The sequence below is a fragment of the Balaenoptera physalus genome, assembly GCF_965194825.1.
Source record: "Balaenoptera physalus genome assembly, chromosome: 20".
Lineage (NCBI taxonomy): Eukaryota > Metazoa > Chordata > Mammalia > Artiodactyla > Balaenopteridae > Balaenoptera > Balaenoptera physalus.
In genome coordinates, this window is record NC_138901.1 from 59,716,846 (window position 1) to 59,740,629 (window position 23,784).

General features: G+C 43.3%; 1 protein-coding gene across 1 annotated transcript in view; it reads left to right on the forward strand.

The window, feature by feature from the left end:
- The window catches only part of DNAH9 (dynein axonemal heavy chain 9), a 310,542-nt gene that overhangs the window by 151,489 nt on the left and 135,269 nt on the right, over nt 1-23,784 (forward strand). The window contains exons 33-38 of the mRNA XM_082440696.1: nt 4,306-4,433; nt 6,073-6,181; nt 6,911-7,058; nt 11,223-11,397; nt 15,835-16,008; nt 16,488-16,695. Coding sequence (XP_082296822.1) covers nt 4,306-4,433; nt 6,073-6,181; nt 6,911-7,058; nt 11,223-11,397; nt 15,835-16,008; nt 16,488-16,695 — 942 coding nt within the window. The remainder of the gene's footprint in view (nt 1-4,305; nt 4,434-6,072; nt 6,182-6,910; nt 7,059-11,222; nt 11,398-15,834; nt 16,009-16,487; nt 16,696-23,784) is intronic.

The following is a 23,784-nucleotide window of genomic DNA, read 5'->3' on the forward strand; positions in this document are numbered from 1 at the left end:
AACACAGAGCTGATCTGTATCGGGTTAGAAAAGAAGGTGGAAAGAATCAAAGAAAGGAAACTGATTTTGGCTTGGAGGGGAACCTCAGCCCTTGGGATAGTCTCTTTCCTTGGGGACTCCTCAGCTGCCTCTTGAGAGAGGGCACCTTAAAGAGGATAAAGCAAGGCAGGCATTCTCAGATATAGTTTTGTGATTCTGGAACGCAAGTCATGGAGTCTCTACGTTGCCTGGCAGAGGGTCTAAGATGTGGGTAGGATAGGGAAGCCCACTGCTCATTCTGAAAGGAGCAGTTCAGTCTAGCATCCCTCAGAGGGTACCTCCCTATCAGCACCGCCCCAGGAGTGCTGGGGAAGCTGCTACAGAAAACTCATCTCAAGAGGATCCTAGAACCACGGTCCCTTCCACAGCAAACCCATGCTCACTCGGTGCTGGCCTCAGCCTCACCTTCAAAGAATTAAAAATCACTGGTAGATGTTGGAAAGTGTCTCCTGTCACTGGGAGAGAGCAGAAGAGAAAATGGAGAAAACTCTCTATGAGCTGGTAGGACCTCTTTCTAAAACAAATGTGGCTTCTGGAATGAGGAAATCTCAGCTCCATCCTAACACCCCAATGTTAGTAGTCGTCCCAGTCAGGGTCAAACTGCCTGGATTCCTCTAATTTAGGACCTTCCATCAGAGGCCTAGAACAGTGGGATTTAATGAGCAGCCTTTTTAATTTTTATTTCACTATTAATGAGGCTTAATATACTTTCCTTCTTATTGGTCTTAGTAATTGGCTCTTTTGTAATTTTATTCCTCCTTATTATTTTCTTATCAGTTTGTAAGAATTTTTTTATATACCGAAGACATTAACGCTGTATCTGTTATATGCACCACTAATGGTTTTTCGCTGTCTGCCATTTGTCTACAGACACTTCATGGCATGTTTACCATGCACTTTTTAAGAAGGAAATATGTCTGTCTAGTCTTTTTAGCACCTGGAATTCCTATTTGGTTTATAACTCTTTCTAACTTTAAGCTATATAGTATCATTAATTTGGTCTAAAAGGTTCTTTTCACGTTAACATTTTTTATTCATCTAGAATTTATTTTGGGGCTTAGTATGAGGTAAGGTAGAGAATCAACTTTATTTCCTTCCAGATGGATAATTGATTGTGACAGCACCATTTATTAAGTAAACTGTCCTTTCCCTCTTAATTTAAATTCCAACTTGTCATATATGCAGTTGTCCCTTGGTATCCATGAGGGATTGGTTCCAGGAACTCCTATGGATATCAAAATCCATGGATGCTCAAGACCTCATATAAAATGGCATTGTATTTGCATTATCCTATGCACGTCCTCCCATATACTTTAAATCATCTCTAGATTACTAATAACACCTAATACAATGTAAATGTTGTATAAATAGTTGCAAGTACAGTGTAAATGCTATATAAACAGTTGCTAGTGTGTGGCAAATTCAAGTTTTGTTTTTTGGAACTTTCTAGAATTGTTTTTTTCTGAATATTTTTGATCCATGGCCGGTTGAATCCACGGATGCAAAACTCGCAGATACAGAGGGCCAATTGTATTGACACCTGATTCTGGGTTTTCTGTTTTGTTCCACTCACCTGTTTATCTAATCCTATACTAATGTCATTCTATCTAGGTTATAATCATTTTATATCATTTTCATGTCTGATGAGGTAAATCCCTCCTCAGTATTTTTCTGTAATTTCTCGGCTAGTCTTAGGCACTTCTTATTCCATATTAAATTTAAGCTCACATAATATAATTCAAATTTTAAACAGTGTTGGAATTTTAATTAAAGTTTTATTAAATATACACATTAAATATGGAGAAATTGAAAACGATTTATAATAATCATAAATCTGTATTCACTAAACGAGAACTTTCAAGTAAATGGAATATAACTTTTTAAAACATTTTAAGAGAACTTGATAAAAGTAGACATATAGTGGATTATATTACTACACCTTTTTCAAAATTAGAAAGATTCAGTAGACAGAAAAATAAGTATAGACATAGAAGAATTAGGAAATGCATCCATCAAACTCAGTGTAACATGCTGATATAGAACTTTGCATCTTGTAAATAGAAAATATTCCTTTCTTGGTAGGCTCATGGAACATTTCCAAAAAATTAAAGTTTAGTTGGGTACAGAAGAAATTGTAATGAATTCAAAAGTATCAATTTTCACACCACATTGTTTGATACTAATACAATAGAATTAGAAACAAATAGCAAGAAAATGACCAAAAATAATTTTACTATTTACAATCAAGAAACAGTAAGCCCTGGATTAAAGGGAAAATTAAATTGCAACCCCTCTTGGAAGCAATATAAAGAAGAATACTTCATACAGAAACTTCTGGGACACATCTAAAGCCAATAAGGAAAAACTCAACTCTAAATAATTACAGAAGGTAGGCTAGAAATAAAGGAAATCAGTATCCATCCTAAGAAATTATTCAAAGAGTAATAAACTAAACCTGAAGAAAACTGGGAAGAAACCAGTACAGATAAAAGCTGAAATTAGTGGGAAGGAACAAAAAAATATAGGAAGGATAAATAAATATAAATACTGGTTCTTTGTAAAGACCAATAAGTCCATTGTGAGCATGATTAATTTATGGGGGAAAGAGAGAGTAAAAGTATGTAAGATTAGGAATTAGAAAGAAGATATAACTGTAGATATAGACAAGATTAAAATGGAAGAGACACAATTAGATGATACATATTTGAAAAACTAGAAGAAATAGATGATCCACTAGCAAAATATAATTTTAACAAAATTTACTCAGTAAGAACTAACACAACATTGTAAAGCAACTATACTCCAATAAAAACTTATTGAAAAAAAGAATTAAAAAATTTACCCAATAAGAAGTAGAAAAAGTAAACTAATGAAAAGGAAAATTTTAAAATTTTATGATTTAATTCCTAAATCATAAAAGGATACCTCTTAATTCATTTTATGAAGCCAAAATAGTCTTGATATCAACCTTTGTGCAGAACCAAAAACAATAGCCCAATTTCACTTATTAATATAGATTTAGAAACTCTGAATAAAATATCAGTAACTAAAATCTGTCAGTATCTCAAAAGAATAATACATTCTGACCAAGTAGCATCTGTTCCAGGAATGTAAGGATAAATCAATTACTTTTAAAGTATTAACATAAAGCATTGACAAATTAAAGGATAAAATAATTTGATCAATAAATAGATGCTAAAAACTCAGTAGCCATTCCTAATTTTAAAAATTCTAAGTAAAATAGGAATAGAAGGAAATGCGTTAAGTACAATTAATACTCTTTACCTAAAGCCAAAAGGAAAAAAAGAGCATTCTGAATGATGGGAAAATAAAGCCAATTCCATTGAAACCAGAAATAAGCCAAGGAGACCTATTACCAACAGTATTATTCAGATTTGCTTGGTGGGATTCTGGAAAATGCAGTAAGACAGGAAAATGGAATACATCGTATAAATTGGAGGAAAGGAGATAATTATCATTTTGGTGATTATACCACTTTATACCTATAAAACTCTAGAGACACTATTGAAAAATCACTAGAATTAATAAGAAAATGTATTAAAGGTAACTAAGTATAAAATAAAATACACAAAATTTGAAAGCTTTTCTCTATACTAGCAGTAGTCAACTAAAACTGAAAGTCAGGAAAAAAAATTCCATTCACAATAACAATAAGAACTGAAATGTTTAGGGATACATTTAGCCAAAGAGATACATTGAAAATGCTGTAAAAATTTATTAAGGAACGTAAAACAATATTTGAAAAAATGAAAAGACATACCATATTATTGATTGGGAAAGCTTAGTATTATAAAAAATCAATTCTATCCAAATTAAGAGATAAATTTCATGTAACGCCAACTAGAATCACATAGGGCCTTCTCTCAAAGCCTGCGTTTGGCAGGGTTTTCCCAGGCTGCAGTTTCAAAGGATGAAAACCTTACCTAAGAAGGTTTTATGTAATTCCATCATGTCACAGTTGCCTGTTGAAATGGTTCACTGGGTCCCTTGTCAGTTAAAAAATAGTACCATCAGGTTTCCTTCTTGTTTTGCTGTTGCTGCTGTTCTTACAAAAAGTTGGGCCAGAGCACAGAGAGAGTGGAACCTTGGGAGTGGTCAGATTCTTAATAGCGTAAGATACAAAGCCAGTTCTGACCTGCCTATGTACACCTCCTTCTGAGTGTTGTAGCTGATAGGAAAAGGCTGTTTTAAGAGGAAGAAGATTGATGGTGACCTGGAAATTAAGATATCCATGGTTCCTCTTAGGATTGTTCTCTTCCGTCATGCGGGAGCTTTCCAACATCACCCATGATGGGCCCAAGTGGATTCTACTGGATGGTGACATAGATCCAATGTGGATCGAGTCTCTGAACACTGTCATGGATGATAACAAGGTACCAGGGGGGAAGGGGACCCCACGTCGTCCCTAATCATCAATGAAACCAGTCCCTGGGCACATCTGGAAAGCCTTGATTCCCCACAGGACTGGCCCCGAGCAAGGAATCATTACTGCTGTCTTTATTTTTTTATTTTTTCCAGCTTTATTGAGATATACCTGACATATAACATTGTCAATATATAATTGATATATAACACTGTGTAAGTGTAAGGAGTACAACGTGATGATTTGAAATATATATTGCAAAATGATTACCACAAGGTTAGTTAACACCTCTATTACCTCACATAATTACGTGTGTGTGTGTGTGTGTGTGTGTGTGTGTGTGTGTGTGTGTGTGGTGAGAACTTCTAAGATCTACTCTTAGCAACTTTCAAGTACACACTACAGTATTATTAACTCTAGTCACCATGCTGTACATGACATTATTCATCTTGTAACTGGAAGTTTGTACCCTTGACCACCTTCACGCATTTCCTCTGCCCACCCCACACCCCCATCCCTGGCAACCACCAACCTACCCTCTGTTTCTATGAGTTTATTTTTTTTAAGATTCCACATATAAGGAGATCATACAGTATTTGTCTTTCTCTGTCTGACATTTCACATACCATAACACTCTCCAGGTCCATCCACGTTGTCATGGATGAACCTGGAGAAGGATTTCCTTTTTATGGCTGAATAATACTCCACTGTGTGTGTGTGTGTGTGTGTGTGTGTGTGTGTGTGTGTATCACATATTCTTTATCCATTCATCCATTGATAGACACTTAGGTTGTTTCTACATCTTGGCTATTGTACATAATGCTCCAGTGAACATGGAGTGCAGATAGCAGATAACGCTTCAAGATACCGATTTCACTCACCGGTGTCTTCAGTAGGCATCTTAGAACTAATTCATCCCATAGAGCAACTTTCACTTCTTCAGTGGCACTGCCATCACTCACATGTTTTTAACATTGTTGTAATTTCCTTCAGAATCTTCTGCATGCAGGTTAATTCAATATTTAGAGCTGAAAAGAATCTGAAATCATTTATTCAAATCTTTAAAAAATTTTTCTTCTTTGTTTATAAATAAGGAAACAGGATCAGAAACATTCTGAGCCTGTCATGCATCCTCAGTGGTGACCAATCTTTATCCATGGAGAATATGTTTTATTTTTTATAAACAATGAAAACTGAATGCCAGTAAAGTGGCTGTTAAGCTGGGAACTGTTTCTAAACTTGTTCGTAAAGCACATCTAGGTTAAACGTTTTACGATGGTTTCAACATTTACAGAATCATTAGAATAAGTGTGTGCTCTTCCAAAAGAAACAGGAGTTGTATGAAACCTGAGCTCTTCTCCTTTAATTATCCTATTTTTTCATTATGGTCTAGTTCATTCAAATCATTGACATCCACTTAAACTTTTTAGATAGCTTTTTTCCTGATTCAGTACACACAACAGGGATGGAGGTAAAGGGGCTACAGAAGGAGAGAGAGAGAATTGTTGCAGAAAATTTAGAAAATACTTACAATCACAAAGAAGAAAATAATCATCCTAATTCCTATCAGGAATAATAGCCAAACTCCCCCTAGCTGGCCATGTGACCTAACTCCTCGCCACCTGCCGTGCCCCTCCCCCTGTGTCCAGGTGCTGACCCTGGCGAGCAACGAGAGGATCCCCCTGAACCCCACAATGAGGCTCCTCTTTGAGATCAGCCACCTGCGCACGGCCACGCCAGCCACTGTCTCCAGAGCAGGTATGGCCCACGGCAGGAAAAAGCACAAGTGCTCAGTTGAAAACGGGTGCCTCTCGTGATGCATATGGCGTTGCTGGCTCTGAAGGAAGCTCCGGACCGGAGCCGGACGCTGACCATCCAGAGCCCCGGCCTGACCTCAGTCCTAATCCACACGCACGAAGGTGAGCCAGCGCGCTGCAGCCAGGGCCACGCGAGCGTCTCAATTCAGAATGTTACGGCAATGGGAAGGGACTGGCCCCTGCGCTGAACAACGGTCCTCTGCACAGAAGTGCCTCGAATTAGGCTGCTTTCCGGCCAGTTCTAGCCTCCGTGAAGGCTAATGAAGATGACTGACCATTGCAATTTCTCACCACATCCTGGTGGAAAGTAATAACTTTATACATCCACTTTCCTGGGTGGGACACGGTTCCATCCTTTTGGGGGCCACCATGCGATCTGCAGCCTTCCTCACCATGACAAGTATTGCTAACCAATCACAGCCTGCTTTCCTCCTGAGCCTAGACTTGGCCTCAGCATCCTTCTCAACACCGCTTTCCATCAGCTATTATCAGTCAGTCGGAGTTGATCCCAATAGCAAACCCATTTGCCCTCTCAGGCCTTGGCCAGATCTCTGTTCTTTTCAAGCCCAGCCTTCAGTACATTTTCTAAACAGAGAAAATAACTCTCTGGGATGAAGAATATCCTGAGATGTATGGAAATGTCACTAAGCTGTATTCTCTACGCTCCCAGGGATCCTGTACATCAGCCCTGCAGACCTGGGGTGGAACCCTCCTGTGAGCAGCTGGGTCGACAAGAGGGAGATCCAGACAGAGAGAGCCAACCTAACCTTTCTGTTTGACAAGTATCTTCCAGCCTGCTTAGACACACTCAGAACCAGGTAGGCCAAGGGGTAAGGAAGGTAACAAGCAATAAAGAGCCTGTTGGCTCATACCTGATGTCCCGCTGATGTTCTGTCCCGTCCCCAAAGTCAGATGTCCCTAGGCATTCCACCCCGGGTGTGGCAGGTGGCAGAGGGGAACACACGTTAGGACTGCGATGGGATGCCTGTTGTCAGTTCAGGCAGGAAGCGAGGTGAGTGAAGAGGAGAGAGATGTAAAGGACCTTTTGGAGGGCTGCGAGGGTGTGTCTGGAGGAGGCCGCGGGTTGTGGTAGCAGAGACAGCAATCCTGAGACCCTCTGCTTTGCAGGGCACGCAGCTGGCCCTCCTACGCGTGATACAGGCCAGATCAACAGGCCTAGAGGTGACGATGACACCTGTCAGCAACACACGGGGCCCACTTCCTGTTCCTGGCTGTGGGCGGCCATGGCCTAGATGATACAGGATTGGGTATAATGCATCATTTGACCAGTCCTGCCCCTCTGGACCCTAAGATTTCACTTTTCCTCCAATGGGTTTGCAAAAGTAAAAGCAACAAGCCCTGACCACTTACCACATAAACAAAATAGTAATTGCTCTTAACCAAAAGGATACTTATTAGAGCAAGAATATTATACGTGTCTGCAGAGAAGGGTTCCGGTGTTTGGAACCTGCTTTTGTTTTACATTCTCTTTCTTTGCCATTTGATGCATCATTCAGTGAATCAGGTACTCAGCCCTGTTGTTCAGCCCAGTTGCACCATCAGAAGCTGGTGCTGTGAAGGCAGCGTGACTCAGAGATCCTCAGTTCCTGAATGTTCAACAAACAGTCAGGTTGATGTTTCCTGGAAATAAAGTCTATCACTGAAAATGATCCCCAACTCCTTATTCATTGGCCTGAGAAACACAGGATGGCAAATGCTTGCAAGCGTGGAGCAGAGATGAAGGGAGAGCTCCCAGGGCAAAATGGCCCGAGGCACTCTTTCTTCATGTGCCCCGCCCTCCCCCATCAAAATCCACCGTGTTAAGAATGAATTTTATGTAAGTAAAAACTGAGTGGCAGTTGAATAGTTGACATAGTGGTATGTTTTCAGATATTAAACATTTATTAGTTTTGATTTTGTAATTTTTATACTTCAGGGTTAATAATTATTTTTCCAAACTTCAGTGTTTTCATAAAGCCTTTAAAAAGCCTTTAACCCCTTGTGGCTTGTGAGCTCTGTGGCACTGGGATCTAATGAGATAAAGCAGCCGTGGCAGCAAGAGTCTGGAAGTGGGCAGTCGTGGTTAGTGTCTCAAATAGACAAGGGCTGCAAAGAGTTAAAGTGGCAACAAAGGGGGAGGTTTTAGGAAAGTAGCATTCCCTAGCCTTTAAGGTGTGCTGAGACACTTGTCCAATTTATCCTTAACTAAAAATTAGGCCATTTCCCACTCTGGGCATTTAGAACAAGAGATACCAAACTCGTGTGTGTGTGTGTGTGTGTGTGTGTGTACACGCATGTGCTCGTGTGCAAGCACAGCCTCTGAAACAAGCTTTAAAGACTGTATTAAGTCCATCCAGAGAAACACCCCCCCGCCACCAGTCTCTGAGCCCCGTGTTTATCAAGGAAAAACCCATAGCTGTGGTTGAGGGTGCCCGCTCTGGGTTTCCTTCATGCAATTCTCACAATATCCTTATGAGGGCCGACCATCCTGCAGATGTGGGAGCCGAGGCCCCATGGTGCTCGCTCAGTGCCTCAGCTGGTGGTGACAAGACACACACTGCAAAGTCCTACTGCTATTTTATTCATCAATGTATTGTAATGCCGGCTTTCTGTGGCCCCGTCACGACGAAGCAGTGCCAACACACAGTAATTTTTATATTGACCAAGCAGGCCTCGTAAGGGGTGATTATAAACAACTTTATTTTGTCTCCCACTGTTCCTTCAAAAATACTTTATGTTCTCCTTCTGCCCCTGGATGAAATCTAGGTCAACATTGCTGATTTTACTGGTCCTTCTTCAGTGATAAAAATGCATCTCATCACTTCTAGTCACACAGTCTCACACACACACACATGCACATGCACATGCGAAAAATTTAAAAAGAGGCAGTGAAAATTGAAAAAACATACAGACTCTCCCACTGCCCACATAGCCCTCCACCTACAGTGGGAAAGGACAGTGTTCTTGACTTCCGTCCTTATTCTACCAGTCGTCCCCTTGCCAGCTGTACTTTTCACCCCTCGAGGCTGAAGGGGGACACAGGGAAGAGAGTGATGGGCAGGAAGGGCCTTAATGATGGATCTGGTGTGACCTCATTTACCCCAGCTGTGGCAGGTTTGGAAATGACTCTTTGGAAACCTTTGTGGGTCGCTTGGACCCCTCCCATCCCTGGAGATCCCCAATATGCCCTCCCTTGAAGCAAGTCAATGCCTCTCCATCAGCTAGTCGAGTACAGCTCCCACAAACCCTCCAGGTGGACCCCTTCACCAGTACCTAAGCAAGCCCACACGCTCACGGCCATACCTGGACTCAAGGATTAGCGCCCCAGCAAGCACCCTCTGACCCTGCACTGCAAGGCTAGCAGGTCTCCTCGGGTTTCCGGGCCTGGGTCCTAGCGGAGCCCCTTTCTGAGGGTCTCTGTTCAGGATGAGCACCTGCCTTCCCTGTAAGAGGGGCACTCGCTGCACACCCAGAGCCCTCCCCAAAGTCCTGTGTGCTCATTTCTAGCCCCTTCAGCATCTACCACTTTGATCCTATAAACCAGGAGTCCCCAACCCCCAGGCGACGGACCGCTACTGGTCTGCAGCCCGTTAGGAACCGGGCCGCACAGCAGGAGGTGATTGGCAGGTAAGCAAGTGAAGCTTCCTCTGCTGCTCCCCATCTCTCCCCATCACCCGCATCACCGCCTGAGCCATCCCCCGCCCCCATCTGGGGAAAAATTGTCTTCCATAAAACCAGTCCCTGGTGCCAAAAAGATTCGGGACCGCGGCTATAACTCCTTGAGAGCACCGGAGGCCAGGTTGTCTGGAATCTCAGCTTGGAATTGGAAGAGTAGTTGGCCTGTATTGTGTCAGCACCTCATCCAAAACTGAGCCTGGGGCAGTTCCATTCTGACATTCTGTTACAAATATGCATTGAAGAAATGAAGCAAAGCCTCCCAAGCACTCAGTTTCTTCATTACTCATGGACATAATGCCTAGACTCTTAGACCACTTCACAGCATTGCTGTAAGGACTGCAGCCAGACTCAAAACCAACACAACACAAAACACTGAAGAGGATGGAGCGCCATGAGACTCCGAGGCCCAGTGCTGGCAAATGCCTTTTAAGATGTCTGTTGATGGTGTTGTTCATCTTATAACAGTGGACCCTGCCTCTGTGCGGCCTGTGAGCTCATCCTCCCTGGGAGGTGGTGACGAGGGCAGGAGGGGTTGAGTATGTGGGCCCGTGGTGCACTCTGTGTGCACGCCTGGTGGGACGAGGGTGTCTGTGTGTCTGTCTGTCTGCTCCTGCTCCCTTGGGTGTAGGTGCACCTTTGTGTATCTCTCGATACCTGCCTTTCAGCCAAGACTTCTAAACCAAGATTGAAAGTACAAATTCAGATCAAGACATAGTCACAGAGCTATATTTATGAAAGAGAGAACTTAATCATGTAAATAACCTTCTGTCCTGGCCCACTCTGCCTCCCCCAGACAAGACTCTAGCCCCAGAGAAAGCATTTTCAATGTGTTTGAATTGAGGGCACTCCTCTGAGCTGGAGGAGTGGAGGAACAGCCTCAGAATTGCACCCACCTTGTCTCTGTAGGGGATTTTTGCCAATTGAAACAGTGACACTGTGAGATATTTACTCGCTTTGTTGCAGCTTCCTACATTCCCCAAGGACTGAGGGGGGGTCCTCAATGTTCAGAGAAGGGAAGTGGGGAGGGCATCAGAGGAAAGGAAGATGAGAAAAGGGACCATCTCAGGAGGGCTCCGGTCCCTTCCTTCTTTGCAAAGGGAGCAGACCCCCAAACAGCTGATGAAAACAAAAGCTTAAGTAGCACCATGGGCCTCTATAATACCAAAGTTTTTGCTGCTGCAAAACTGCATGAACTTGTCAAATCGTGAGTCCACAGACACCAACACGGTTCCATAGCTGTCCAACAATGCCTCTAGGATGGAAAAATCCAGTGTTTTAGAGCATATCTGTGTCTCTCTTTGCAGATTTAAGAAGATAATTCCAATCCCAGAGCAGAGCATGGTTCAGATGCTGTGCCACCTTCTCGAGTGTCTGCTGACCAATGAGAACATCCCTGCAGACTGCCCCAAGGAAACCTACGAGCTTTATTTTGTGTTTGCTGCCATCTGGGCTTTTGGCGGAGCAATGGTCCAAGATCAGGTAAGAGGGTGTGCTGAGGCTAACACCCACGCTAGCCAGCAAAGATTTGGAAGACGGAACAGCTAAAGTCAGAATTAACACAGAAGCATCAAACTACTTAGTTATCTCTCCCTTGTTCTGCTAAAGGCGTCAGTCCCCTTAGGAGGGCTTCAGGTAGTGAGACAGGTGAGATTGGGCTATGTTTTGAGCTGCTGTTTTTTGAGTTAGTGAATGTATCCCTAATTTCTTGGACAGTTGCTGATTGAGTTTGAAGAACTGGAGGTATAAGTACCTTATTTGGCAAGGTGATGTGTGTTTTGTAGGTGGAGTGATGCTGTGCTGTAGAAGCTTGAGTGGGAGGAATCCCTTTAGCCTTCTTAAAATCTTTCCAGAACGGGCCTGTACCACTCTGTACCAACCATCACACCTTCATACCCCTGAAACACAGAGCTGTCCGTAGAAGTTTAGACCAAAGGCTAATTGACATCTAGGGATAGGAAACCAAAGTAGTATTCATCTCATGGTGTTGGCTGCTGTAGCTTCATGCTGTTTGGGGGTGTCTTGGCATCCTATTCTCTAAGCCTTGTGTATTCCCAGCCTTTTCTTTACTTAGTTTCCTCCAAATAAAAGGTACTTTACCTAGAAACAACATATTTGAGGTTAGGCAGACCAGTCTTTTAGAACTGACTAGCTATCAGGCAGTGTCATATAGAGGCTGAGAACATGGACTCTGGATTTGAATTCTAACTCTGCCACTTATTACCTGGGGACCCTGGACAAGTAATTTAACCTCTCTCCACCTTACTCTCCCCGTGTGTGCAAAGGAAATGAGAGTGATGATAGTGTTACCCAGTTCCTAGGATGTTTGTAAGCATTAAATGAAGGGATGCTGTTCTAATTGCCCACGTATAAAGCTCTTAGAATAGTGTTTATTATTAATGTTCTCCTACCACAGATACTCAGTTTCATAGCAAATATCTGGTGCCTTTCTCACAACAGGGGATTAAACCAAGCTTCAAGTGTTGGAGAGTTATCATTTACTCTTTCTGGTCTGGGTTGATTATGGGCTTTTCCAAATAAAAAGGTAAAAATTTCAGCCTCCCAGGGCACACCATGTTCTAAGAATCCAAAACGAAGGTGAGCTGGAAGAATTAACAATTAATTTAGAATTAACAATCAGTTTATTCTCCGTTTTCACGGGCTCTGATTATAACATTCATCCTACCTCCCATCACCCCCTACATGTTCTTGGTGCTCACAATTCAGAAAGCAGCTCTCAGAAGTCCCTGGAAGTGTGCCTTTCTCCATCTTCCTCTCCGGAGCTAGACTCTGGGGGGGAAGGGGGACGCTCCAAGGGCAGGAGGATGCCTGGACTGGGAGTTTGACAGCTAAGAATTTCATGCAGTCTGTTCTGCGGCCCTTGGAGCTTCTCCATGGACTGCTTCTTTCCCAGCTCCACAGTCCCCCTTTGAGGCAAGGAGCCGATGTGTCCACCAGGATGGACGAGAGCCTCGATGAATGCGCAGAGATCCAGAACGCAGAGGTTGTGGCTTTCCCTCAAATGCAGTCCCTGACCTTTCGCCTGCTGAAATGTCAGACAGCAACCACCGCTGGGCTTCTCTCTCACGCTGGTGCTGAGCAGGCAGTGGGGTATCAGAATAAAGACACTTCGTCAATTTTTCTATCTCCGTGTAGAAAAATTTAAATCCACTCAATTCTTTTTAAAAGCCCGGGAGAAAGCATCCCTCCAGGCGCCGCGGGCTCTGGAGCACTTGGAGCTGTCGGCGGCTGTGCTGGCACGTGGGGAGAGAACACGGGAGAAAGCTTTTAGCAGCAGGGATTGTCCAAACCCCCCCCACACAGCCTGCATTCCAGCCCAACACAAAATAGTGCTGTAAATCAAAAAGTATGAAGTTGGCCAAAATATTTGCATCAGGAACACCAATGGTGCTTATGTTTAAAAAGCTGTTATTAAAGCAAAGCAGAATATAATACAAAATACAGCCCATACCTGGGTAGAAGTTCTAATAAAAAAGGGAGGGGTGGATCCTGGCTAAATACTTTGCAGCAATCCCAGGGAATTATCTCTCAGAAGTAAATGATCTCTCAGAGAGCACCGGATTGGGCAACTGAGAACCTGGGTTCAACTCCCAGTTCTGCCATATGCTGCCAGAGGTGTAACATTTGAGCTTTTGTGTTTCATACATAAAATAGGAGTAATTTTCAGTAGCCAGGATGACTTGGAGCATTGTGAAGATCAAATGAGGTGATATTGTGTTCCAAACTCTACTACATTGTACCACACTGTGTGCCAGTACAGACTTAGTGCAGGAAAGGGACCAGAGAATTGTCACAACCTTAAGGAGATGGGGTTCAGAAGGGGCCTCTTCATTGAGGTCATTGCTGAAGAGACACTCAGAGAGTCAAACTGAGAAAAGGCCATGGGATGACTCAGCAGAGGTGACCTTGTCTTTCCAGTGTCCAGTTACAGTAGACAGTGAGGTCAAGCCCCAGATTGCAGGAAGCCTGACAGTGTTGGTGTAGCCCAGCTAATGGCTTGGCTGAGAAACTGACGGGATAGCTCAAGGTGGAATTGGGAGTGAGGAAAGAAGGTGCACCCAACCTCCTTCTTTCTAGAGATAGTCTTTGTCTTGGATTCTCCATATAAACTTAGAAGATGGTTTTCATTAGGAAGTTAAAGGTCTTCAAGAATTTTATCCAAAGGTAGACAGCTAATATGTTTTCATGAGTAAATATTGTCAGCCAGAAAATAATTGGTGTCAGGTAATACATATTTTTTAAGCTTTGTTTTTTAATTTATTTATTTATTTAGTTTTTATTGGGAATGGTTTTCAATAGCACTCTTAGTTCTGCTTAGGTGTTTTGGGGAGGGAAGCGCTCTTTTCCATAGTGTAATTCCATTTAAGAGATTATCTAAAAGTTAGTCTTTTTAATTCATAGGAAGATTTTAATATCTGAGAGTACTCAAATTAAGGATATAAACTTCCCACACCTTCCTGTTATGACAGATAAAAGCACAGAAAGGACAACCCTTGAAGTCATGTAATGTTGGTCATTTTAATTTTTTGTACCTATTTTAAATTCTGTTAGTATATTTACTTCATTATAAATATTTTTTAGGGTACCTTTGTATTTTGCTTTGACCTTGGTTCTGTGATTTGGATGTCAACAACTTCCCCAAAAAGCACCAGTATGTTAAGTTCTAATGTCATGATCCCAATCTGGGTTATTCACCTTTAATCCTGCTTTCAGTTTCTATGTGTACAGCAGTATTTTTAATAAAGAATTACACAGAGGAAAAAAAAAGAATTTTATCCATGAGTCAAAAATGGAGATTTTTTTCCTAAGGCTTCTGATTGCAGAGAACAAATATTGAGACGATACAGTGTCCCCTTAATCTGAATTTGGATCAGAATAAGAACAGCAAACAAATCTGTCCTTAAGGCCTATTTCCATTCTCTTTTTAAGGCAAAAGAATTCAATCCTATTTACCTAATAGCGAAATGAGTGCCATTTCTTCCAAGTCCAGATTCATTGCCATGCGCCCAGCTCCCTGGTCTGTCCTCCTCCCCAGGAACATTTCCTAAAATGCCCAATCTGGACCTCTTCCCTTTTTCGGATTTTTCCTAGGTCTGTGTGCTCAAAGAGTGGGTTTGCTCCCCCAGAGAGTTGCCAGTAGCAGCGGGTATGTTTGGGATGTTTTTGTGTGTGTTGTGTTTCAGTTTGGACTCACTAGCTTGAGTACACGGGTGCACAGCCCTATCCTTAGGGGCTCACGATCTAACATGTATGCATATATACCGCTGCCTAGTCCTTCCGTCAGAAAGACCTGTATAGCTTTGTCTCTGCTGCTCCTAGATTTTTAGAATTTTAGCTCTTGAAAGAAATTTAGAAATACCCTTTCCTAGAATCAGATGAGAAAACTGAGGCATGGAAAGACGTGACTTGTCAGTGGTGATGTGCGTGACTCCCCAGCTGAGGCTCTTCTCACCGCACCATCCCGTGCCCCCACGTGTCAACAGCCACCACTTTATTCCTTCCATCCCTGACTGCTGTCCTGGACGTTGCTCGGAGCCTTGGGAGGCTAGGGGGACCGGGGTGGATCTGTCTCTTCAGGAGATCTTGGCTGCACTTGCCTTTCTTGGGGCCATAGGCTCCTCCTCTCCTGTGTTCTCGCACCTCCCTTCCTCACCCTCCACCTGCCAGTGCTCTGAGATGCATAATGCCAGGGCGACCCAACCACCTGGTCAAGCAGGGGCACACGCACGTGCTCAAGGGCAGCCCCGGCTTAGCTGGGCCTTGTCGGGGTTGATCCTCCGGGGATAAGCAGGAGCCCACTTTACTCCCGGCCCTGACCTTCTGCCCGATGCAGGGCAGCCTCTCCAGGCTTCTTGTGCTCTGCAGAGCCTTGACTCCTGACCTGCTTTGTTTTGGCAGCTCGTGGACGACCGGGCAGAGTTCAGCAAATGGTGGCTGACCGAGTTCAAAACAGTCAAGTTTCCCTCCCAAGGCACCATCTTTGACTATTACATAGACCCAGAGACCAAGAAATTCGAGCCTTGGTCCAAGCTCATCCCCCAGTTTGAATTTGACCCTGAGATGCCTTTGCAGGTGAGTGTGGCTGAGTGACCAAGGACGTGCAGTGTCCCCAGGGTCTGCAGTGGCTCTAGCGGCAGCCCCTTATGGGTATCCGAAGGTTTTAACCTCACTAGGAATTAGTCGTCCCCAGCTACTTGTCTTTTCAGAGGAAATTATAGGTGCAATGAAGTCACAAGATCTCCCAAAGCCTAGGTAACTTAATTACCAGACCCCCACCGGCATCCTTGGAGGAGGAGGACGGCCAGGGCAGAAGATTCTAAAAGAGAGGACACAGGGAGGCAGACAGCGCTGGCAGAGGGGGAAGGGCCTGCTCTCTACCCAGGGCGTGAGTTAGTAGGAGGGTCTCACTGGGTATTAGGGGGGCCCTCCTCCCCGGGGTAGTGAGCTCCCCGACCCCAGAGGGATTCACTCGCCTGAAATGCTCCGGAACACTCTGCCAGCATCTGTTTCTCCCGCAAGCCCCCGGCACACTCATCCTGTTCCCGCTCCAGGCCTGCTTGGTGCACACGAGTGAGACCATCCGAGTGTGCTACTTCCTGGAGCGGCTCCTGGCTCGGCGGCGGCCGGTCATGCTGGTAGGGACCGCGGGCACCGGCAAGTCGGTGCTGGTGGGAGCGAGGCTGGCCAGCCTGGACGCCGAGGAATACCTGGTGAAAAACGTGCCATTCAACTACTACACCACGTCGGCGATGCTGCAGGGTCAGTGTTACCAAATACATCAGTAAATCGTGTGAATCGGTCCCATTGCTCACTGCTTACGAAATCAATTACATACTTGCAAATGGTATCAGTAGAAGAAATAGGTGCCTTTAATCAGAATGCTGGCAATCTGAGGAGATGGTGGCCTGAGCGTCCTCCAAAAACCATCTCCCAAGATTCTGCTCAGCCATGAACCTTTGTAAAGAGACAGAGAGGAGTAATCTCAGTTAATCACTGAGATGGGGGTCAGAGTCCTCGCCGTGCCCACTGTGTGCAGGCTTGTCGACGCCTTGTGATCTTCCTCTAGACGCTATCTGTTCACACAGTTTGGTCACACAGTTTATTTGCGAGATGACTGAAGGGGAAGCCAGGGGAGAGATCTGGTCATCTGTTAATTACTTATTCTCCATTTCTACTACTTTGATCTAAGGGAAGAGCTGACGGGTTAGGGAAGGCATTGTATGATTAAAAGATTTGAAAGCGGTTCTTGGGTCAGAGGTGAGTAGAGCATATGGGCGCCTGGTTTAAAAGTTAGTTGCAATATCGATTTGCTCAAGTGACAGGAAAGGGGCTTGCTGCTGAGAGCGGTTTCCTGCAAGGAGCTGCTTACATAAGGGGCCCGGGGGGCGTGGAGGCGGGGGTGGGGTGTCTGAGTGTCCACTCCTCCTAGCGGAGCTGGAGCTGGAGCAGAAGTCAGGCACCTCCCAGGCGTGACTCCCAGGGGCAGCCCTGTTCATTCCCCTCCTACTCCCCTTCTCTCCTCTCCCCTCCCCTCTGTGTCCCACTTTCCAGCACGCTTAGCAAGGTCCCCTTTCCCATCCTTTCTCCCTAAGTGACTCCCTGGCCTGCTAAATTCCCCCAGGGCGGGATTTCAACACAGTACAGGTCAGCACCTTGATGACAAAGAAAACAGAAAACCCATTGGAAGATTTCCATGGGCCTGTAGACTTCTGGCAGCAGATGTGCCTCTAGAGATCATTTTATTCACCCCTCATACCTCATAGATGGGGAAACCGAGGCTCAGGAAAAAGTATGTGGTTGCCCAAGGTCACCATCAAGTGGCAAGGCTGGTGTGGCACATCCAGTCTGCTGACCACATGGAGCGTGCATTTCACTGGGAGTTTACACGTTGGGCTCCTGAGGGGACATGGGTCCTCAGGGTGTGGCTTCAGGGTCCAGGGCTCACTGCATAAGATGTTTCCCCCTCGCCACCCACTTTCTCCTTGACCTTCACCTACTGTCAGTTCTCCTTTTATATAGAAACACTCCTCACATTAACCCTAGAAACAGCCTCCTTTTGAAGAAGTGCCCAAGCCAACCTCCCAACAAAAGGAGGGGAGTGACAGGGCTGGGGAAGGAGCCCTGCTCTCACCCGTCACAGTGTAACAGCCTTGCCCCACTCTCTGTCCCTCCGCCCGGGCTTTCCCACGTGAGACCACGTGCATCCCCACCCCTAGAATGCACAGTCCACTAAAAACGAGGAGCTCGGCCTGCGGGCTGTTTGCAGATTGGAAAGTTATAAGCCAGGCTTATACATGAGAGTGAACCTGCTCTGGTCCTTCTGTGGCCCCTGCCCAGTGTGAACCACAGAGAGTCAACCTCGTGGTACTGCCAGCACTGTGCTTTCCCCAGTTCCCACGTGAGACAACAGCTCACTCCCCACCTTCTTTCTGCACCACTTTGCCAGCTCTTCCAGGGTTGGGATCCAGCCAGCTCCTCATGCTAGTGGGGGCTGCACTGTCTCTACCTCACAGCAGGTTAGCGCCTGAAGCTTGCGGGTGGAAGTTAAGGTCGTCCCCCATCCCCCACTCAGTGACAGGGAGACTTCACCTCTTTGTCAAATCAGCCTCTGGGCTTCATCCCCTGCTGGGCTGGTAAAAGTTTCACACCTTCGGTCCCAATCTAGCAAGTGACTGTCATTCCCGCCTGGATAACAAGACTAACTGAAGTGATGGAGACTTGTATCAGAACGTCACTAGTTTGTCCATGATGTGAGCATCTTCTATTTGAGAGAGAACACTCTGATTTTTTTCTGCTCTTCACAATGTGAGCAGTTATAGACACGATACACTTTTAAATTTAATTGTTTTCTTAAGTCTACACAATCAAGCCCTGGTCTGTGTGTTTACCCGTTTCTGACGTGTAAATACTCCCACCATGACCAATTTCAGGCGACCCCCACCATGTCCGTGAACATGGAGTTGGGAAGAGAAGCACAGCAGAGCACCATGCATCCTATTTCCACTCTGCAGATTCAGTAGGTGGACGTAACCTCAAGAGCACAGATAATGGTAAAATGTAGTCAAATAATTTGCACATGATGAGTTTTGAATATTCATTACCTTTGTTTTTAATATAATTTACTTACTTGTAAGTTTATCTAATTTATGTTTTTAAATAATGGCTGTGTTGAGCCACCAGCTTACTAAGTTCCCTGTTTTAACAGTCAGCTCTCAAGAGGCAACTCCAGCAAACCACTAACTTCATCTTGACTCCATGACACCTCAGCCACCATCAAGCCACACAATGTCATAACCTTCCATCATGGCCTGGCACCGTCACGTTCACACCCGGCAGTGGTCAGAAGCAGACTTCACATGCCTAGCTGGTTCACATCCTAACACTGTTTTGCTACTGAACATATATACCTCTATGCTTACTTGCAAGCCTTGAGTCCAGTGACTGATCAGATTATCAGGTCTGCCCACTCTTACTACTACTATAACTACACTGATAATGGTAATAATAACTGATATTATCAAACATGCACCAGGGATGTGTCAGGAACTAACCCGAGATTAGCCTTTTACACGTTTTTAAATCATTTAATCTTGTACAACCTTGGAAAGTATTTGTATAACCCCCATGTTATAGATGAGAATACCAAGGCACAGAGAAGTTAAATAAGCTACTCAAGACTACACAGCAAGTGTGGTGGACCAGGGTTTGAACTCAGACAGTCCGACTTCAGACCCTGTGCTCTTAACCATTAGGCTATACTGCCTCCCTGATAAGAAACACTTTGGAAACTGAAATAAATATTTGATAATATTACTCTTATTATTAGTGGTACTGTTTGAATAGTCTAGAGAAATTGTTTTCTAGAGTCCTGTTATAATGATTTTATAATGTAAAAAAATACTTTAAGCAGAGAGTGAAAATTCATAGCCAAGGAAAAGGAGATGAGTGTCATACTCTTGACTCTGAAAAACACTGGATTCCCTTCCTTGGAGCCTCCCACCCATTACCTTAGTCACGGTCCAAACAAGTGTTCTTATTTGGCTTCTTGAAAACATTTTAGAAGCAACAAAAGGGCAGGGAAAAGGGTGCTACCAACAATTAGAAAAGTGGGAGCAAAGAGCCTGGTATCCAACAGGAAATAGAAAACATAAAAAAGGAGGTGCAGGAACCCAAAGGGTAGCTGCTCTGGCATCAGAAAAGTGGCAAACTGTCCCACCCACATCAGGAGCCCATCACTCTTTTGAAGCCCAACATTTTCATTGCTGTTTGTACTTAAGACCCTTGGAATTAAGAGAAGATTCAATGTGATGTGGTGTAGTCTGCTTTAAAGGCCAGATAGTACACCCAGACAGATGTGCAAAATGTGTGTTTATAATGTGTCTGTCATGTAAAAGATGGGAAATAGCCTAATTATCCATATGATGGAATGCTAAGCATCATTACAAAGAATGAGGAAAGTCTGTATGAATTGAGTTGGAACCATTTCCAAACTCTTTATTGAGTGAGAAAAGCAAGATACAGAACAGTGTATATAGTATGCTCCAAAGTATATCTTGTTTAAAAAGAGATATATAAAAATTTGCATATATATATATATATATATACACACACACACACTCATACATCTATGCTTGTATGTACTAAGAATATCTCCAGGAGGACACACAAGAAACAACAGTTGCCCCTGGCAAGGGGAACTGGATGCTAAGAGTGGGATGGAGAATGACTTAAACTTTTTAAAAATTATGAAATATTTCAAGCATGCAGAAAAGTACAGAAAATAGTGTAACAGATGCCCATGTACCCACAACCAAGATTTCACAGATGTTAACATTTTGTCATTTTGCTATGGATCTTAGCATTTTAAGTACAGCCAACATACCACCCCCATCCCTTCCTCTGTCTTGCCCCTCATTAACCGGACTAGGACCACTAGAGTTGATGTGCATTACTCCAAATTTATGCTTTTGATACATATATGTACCCATAAAATACACCATGTTGTTGTGTGTATTTAAATTTTAAATATGTATCACACTGTAACTTGCTTTTTTCATCATTGTCTGTTTTAATGCATGCAGAACTTTTTCATTGGTTTTTCACTGCTGCATAGAATTCCCTTGTGTGAGTAAATCACAGCTCATTTATCCGTTTTCCTACTAAAAGGCAGCATAATTTTTTAACATTTTCCCTTTTAAAAAACATTTTTTGAGTTATAATTGACGTACAATACATGGCACACATTAAAGTATACAATCTGATACATTTTGAAATATTTACCCATCATGAAACCATCACTACAATCGAAATAATGAATACATCCATCACCTCTGTGAGTCCCTCACCTCCTTTGGTAATCCCTCCCTCCCTCCCAACCCCCTCACCCTGTTCTGTGCCTAAGGCAACCACTGGTCTGTTTCTGTCACAATAGGTTAGTTTGCATTTTCTAGAATTTTATACAATGGAATCATCATACAATAGGCCCTCTTTTTTGTCTGCGTCCTTTCACTCAGCATGATTTTGAGATTTATCCATGTTGTTGAGGGTACAATAGTTCATTCTTTTCATTCCTGAATAGCAAGATAAAATATGTAAAACACTCAAAATGATTCCTAGCATACAATAAGTGCCCAGTAAATGGAAGCTGTTATTCTAACAATATTAAAATCCTTCTCAAGTTTAAAAATCTATAAATATTATACAATAATCTCTAAGCCCCAACTGCCAGAACAAAAGGAACACAAGCAAACCCCTTTTGCTTGAAAAAGGCTTTTAACATAAACTATGCTAAAACAAAAATAATATTTTTGGAAAAAATGTTCCAGCTTTCACATGGGCAGTAACTTCACCCCAGCATGTCAGTTCACTGAGGTCTCCAGGGGGGTGTTTTGCAGCTCACTCATCCTGCTAGTCCATTGAATGCCATTTTTCTCAAAATCAGATGTTCTTTTATAGAGAAGGCAGCTGCTTGATATTCCCTGTATCTCTCCTCTCTTATTGCATCCAGATCTGGGGTCTCCACTGAGTACTTTTCTAAACTCAGATTCAAAATTCCTTTAAATGCAAATGCAGGTTGTGTTTCAAGGCATTCACATTGCTCACCAGTGCGGATAGCACTTGCTTTATTTGAAGTTTATACTCTGCCAAACCACTGTATTATCAGTAATGCTTTTGACTGCAAGCAGCAGAAAATCTGATGATAGTGACATAAACAGAGATTCTTTTTTCATGCAACAAGAAGTCTTGAGGTAGGCAGTTGCTAATGCTAAATCAATGGTTCAATGATATTGAGGCTATAGTAACTATTAGTCTCTTAGATGGTCCCTCAGGGTAGCAGAGTGGCTGCTGCTTCGGCCATCACATCTGCATTCCAAATGGAAAAGAAAAGATAAAGGGAAGAGTTAGTGCCCATGTCAGGAAATGATAACTCTCCAGGAACCCCACTGACTTATGTGTGTGTGTTACTGTTCAGAACTGTGTCACATGGCCGCCCCAGCTGGAAAGTGACTAAGGAGAAGGAAGTAGGAAATGGTGTCCATCACAGATCTGATGATCTTTATTTTTACAAGATGAGAAAATGAGGCTTTAAAGGTGTTAAGGGACTTCCCTCAAAGTCACACAGTGAGTTAATAGCCAGGCTGTCTTATTTCATTGAGCTACAGTGTCCATCCACTTTGATAAGACAGTAAGTCATGCATCTAAATTTCCATAATAGAATGCCAACTTTGCTTCCGTTCATCTGATATCTGGAGCACATGGACGTCTCTGCCTTTGACAGTAAATAAAATAGGGCCTTCACGTGGTCATTGAAACTCTCAGACTTCACTTGATCATTCACCAGCAGCTGCACAAATCACAGATTAATAACACTGACACCTTGGCTGAGAGAGGCAGCTCTCTGTTCCTCCCGCTGCTCTAAATGCCACAGATGCAGTTGCACTGCTTTCTTTCCCTTTGCTGAGTTACCATTTAATGATCCACCCTTTGGTGTTGATTGAAAGTTAGGACAATAAAAGATAATTTTCAGGGTTTTTTTAATATCTCCATGCCCATTTTGCAGCATGATACACCTTTTGTAAGTTTCCACGATATATGCCTTTTAGAATTGAGTGCCTGAAAAGTTTTTTCATACAAAAGTAGAGATGGGTTTATACCAGTGATCTGGGGTGACATGGTTACTGTAATTAAACACAGATCTAGTTCTGAGCTTTCAAGGAGGCAGTTCATAAAGGACAATGTGACCATTTTTATTTGGTTACAGTAACTATGTCATCCCTGATTACTGGTACAAATAAGTTTCTTCTATACTGTTTTGGAATCCCTTTTTAGCCTTTATTTTAATTGGTCTATTTTATGTCTGTTGAAATAACTTAAGCCTTTTCTCATTCATTTTGAAAATATAAGGAATTTTTAAAACTAAAAGAATTTGCAATGACCCATAGGACAGTTTAGAAAGGGAAAAGGAGGGGTGAAGAACTGGGTCACAGCATCACTGGGCTTATATTTGCAGTGTGACGCGAGTGAGCCAAAATGAGGCTCGTCACAGTCCTGAATTCTCCTGCCATCCAACTGCGATTTGAAGTATTAGTTCAACAAATATTTGAGTGCGTAATTACGCTAATTAGATAGGAGCTCAGGTGTCTGAGTCCTTGTGTAAAACAAATCTCCGTCACCTATTCATTAAACGTTTAAGGTTGGACAGGACCTTAAAAAAGATCTGATCAAACTCTCGACCTCAAAGGAGCATTACGTTATCACAGATAGACAGCTCTCGCCACTTGCCTGAATATCTTCCAAAAAGGAGATGACACAAAATTAAACCATCAAAGACCATCTAGTGGGCAAGAC